Genomic DNA, 1405 nt, shown 5'->3' on the forward strand with positions numbered 1-1405 from the left:
TTTTTTTAATTTAACAGTTTGTAAATGTCTCAGAATTTAGGTAGTTATTTTTTTACCTTTTGTTTTTAAAAATACAGTGCCTTTACTTTCCCGAATTCTGCCTTCTGATGCATGTAAAATATACAAACAAGGTATCAATATCAGGTAAGGTGATTTGATTTTATTCTGAATAAAAGAAAATTGAGATTTAGAGGAAATTTTTCTTCCTGGAATCGTAGCTTACATTTGGATACAGTGTTTTGTAACTTACAAATGCACAATATTTTATCTCATTTGAGACATATTACCAATAAGGAATCAAAGATATAAAATCTTGACTAAAGCAAAGATACTATTCTTATTCATCTACAAACTATCTGGAGGTAAATAGAATGAAGATCATGATATAATACTAAGAAGATTTAAGACGGTCACCTCCCTGATCCTGGTTTTATAAAGTTATAGGGACACATGAAGATCCAGTTCTTGCCTTTTTATCCATCCCTTTCATATCCTTCCTTTCCTGTTTACACATCTATGCATCCATTCATTCATCTGTTCAATCATCTATCCATTCTAGTGAACACTTTAAGGCTGATTTTAATTTTCTTTTTCTCTGTTCCTTTTATGACTAAGATTGATGTTTCAGTCTGATGGGGATTAATCTATTTATTTTACTCATTTCAGAATTTTAGATGTATCAGTCTTTAGCTTCAGCTTTATAGTGATATAGGTATATTTAGAAGAAATTATATATGTAAACTATAATGCTAGTGAATATGCCAACTTGAGTATATATGCTTATATAGGTATATTTATAAATAATATATATGAAATTTTGTGTATCTTTATACATTGCTGGAATATTAATTTGGATGTTTAAGGGTCTAGAACTAGAAATAACTTGAAGGATTATCTCATGTAAACTCTTTGTATATAGATGAGAAAGCTCAGAGAAGTGAAGTGATTTTTTTACAAGAGCTTATTACAAACTAATGGGTGAAACAGGACTTCTTCATTCTTGTCAGTTGTTCTCACCATGTCACAAAGCAGAAATTTTTAAAAATGAACTTTTTGAGATAATTTATTGTGTAATATTTGAATTAGTGAAGAGATAACCTTTAGTTGGAAGTAGTTTTAGGGTAATTATCTTAAGGAAATAATATAATTTGATTAAGGTAAATGTTTCTGGGTTTTTTGTTTGTTTATAAAATAATCTCTACAGGTAGTTTTTTTTTTTTCTTCTTCTGACCAGTAAGGGGATTGCAACCCTCAGCACGGTGTGGTCCGCACCATGCTCAGCCAGTGAGTGCACCGGCCATCCTTGTATAGGATCTGAACCCGCGGCCTCGGTGCTCCCAGCGTCGCACTCTCCCGAGTGAGCCACGGGGCCAGCCTTCTACAGGTGTTTTTAATCATGAAAGTG

At 32.2% G+C, this 1405-nt stretch overlaps 1 protein-coding gene across 1 annotated transcript in view; it reads left to right on the top strand.

Moving 5' to 3' along the window:
* The window catches only part of LOC103605649 (ankyrin repeat domain-containing protein 13C), a gene marked incomplete at its 5' end in the record, with an annotated part of 59183 nt that overhangs the window by 19369 nt on the left and 38409 nt on the right, over nt 1-1405 (top strand). Inside the window, one exon of the mRNA XM_008590272.1 lies at nt 78-144. Within this exon, the coding sequence (XP_008588494.1) occupies nt 78-144 (67 nt within the window). The remainder of the gene's footprint in view (nt 1-77; nt 145-1405) is intronic.

The sequence above is a fragment of the Galeopterus variegatus genome, unplaced genomic scaffold, assembly GCF_000696425.1.
Source record: "Galeopterus variegatus unplaced genomic scaffold, G_variegatus-3.0.2 Scaffold5957, whole genome shotgun sequence".
Taxonomy (NCBI): Eukaryota; Metazoa; Chordata; class Mammalia; order Dermoptera; family Cynocephalidae; genus Galeopterus; species Galeopterus variegatus.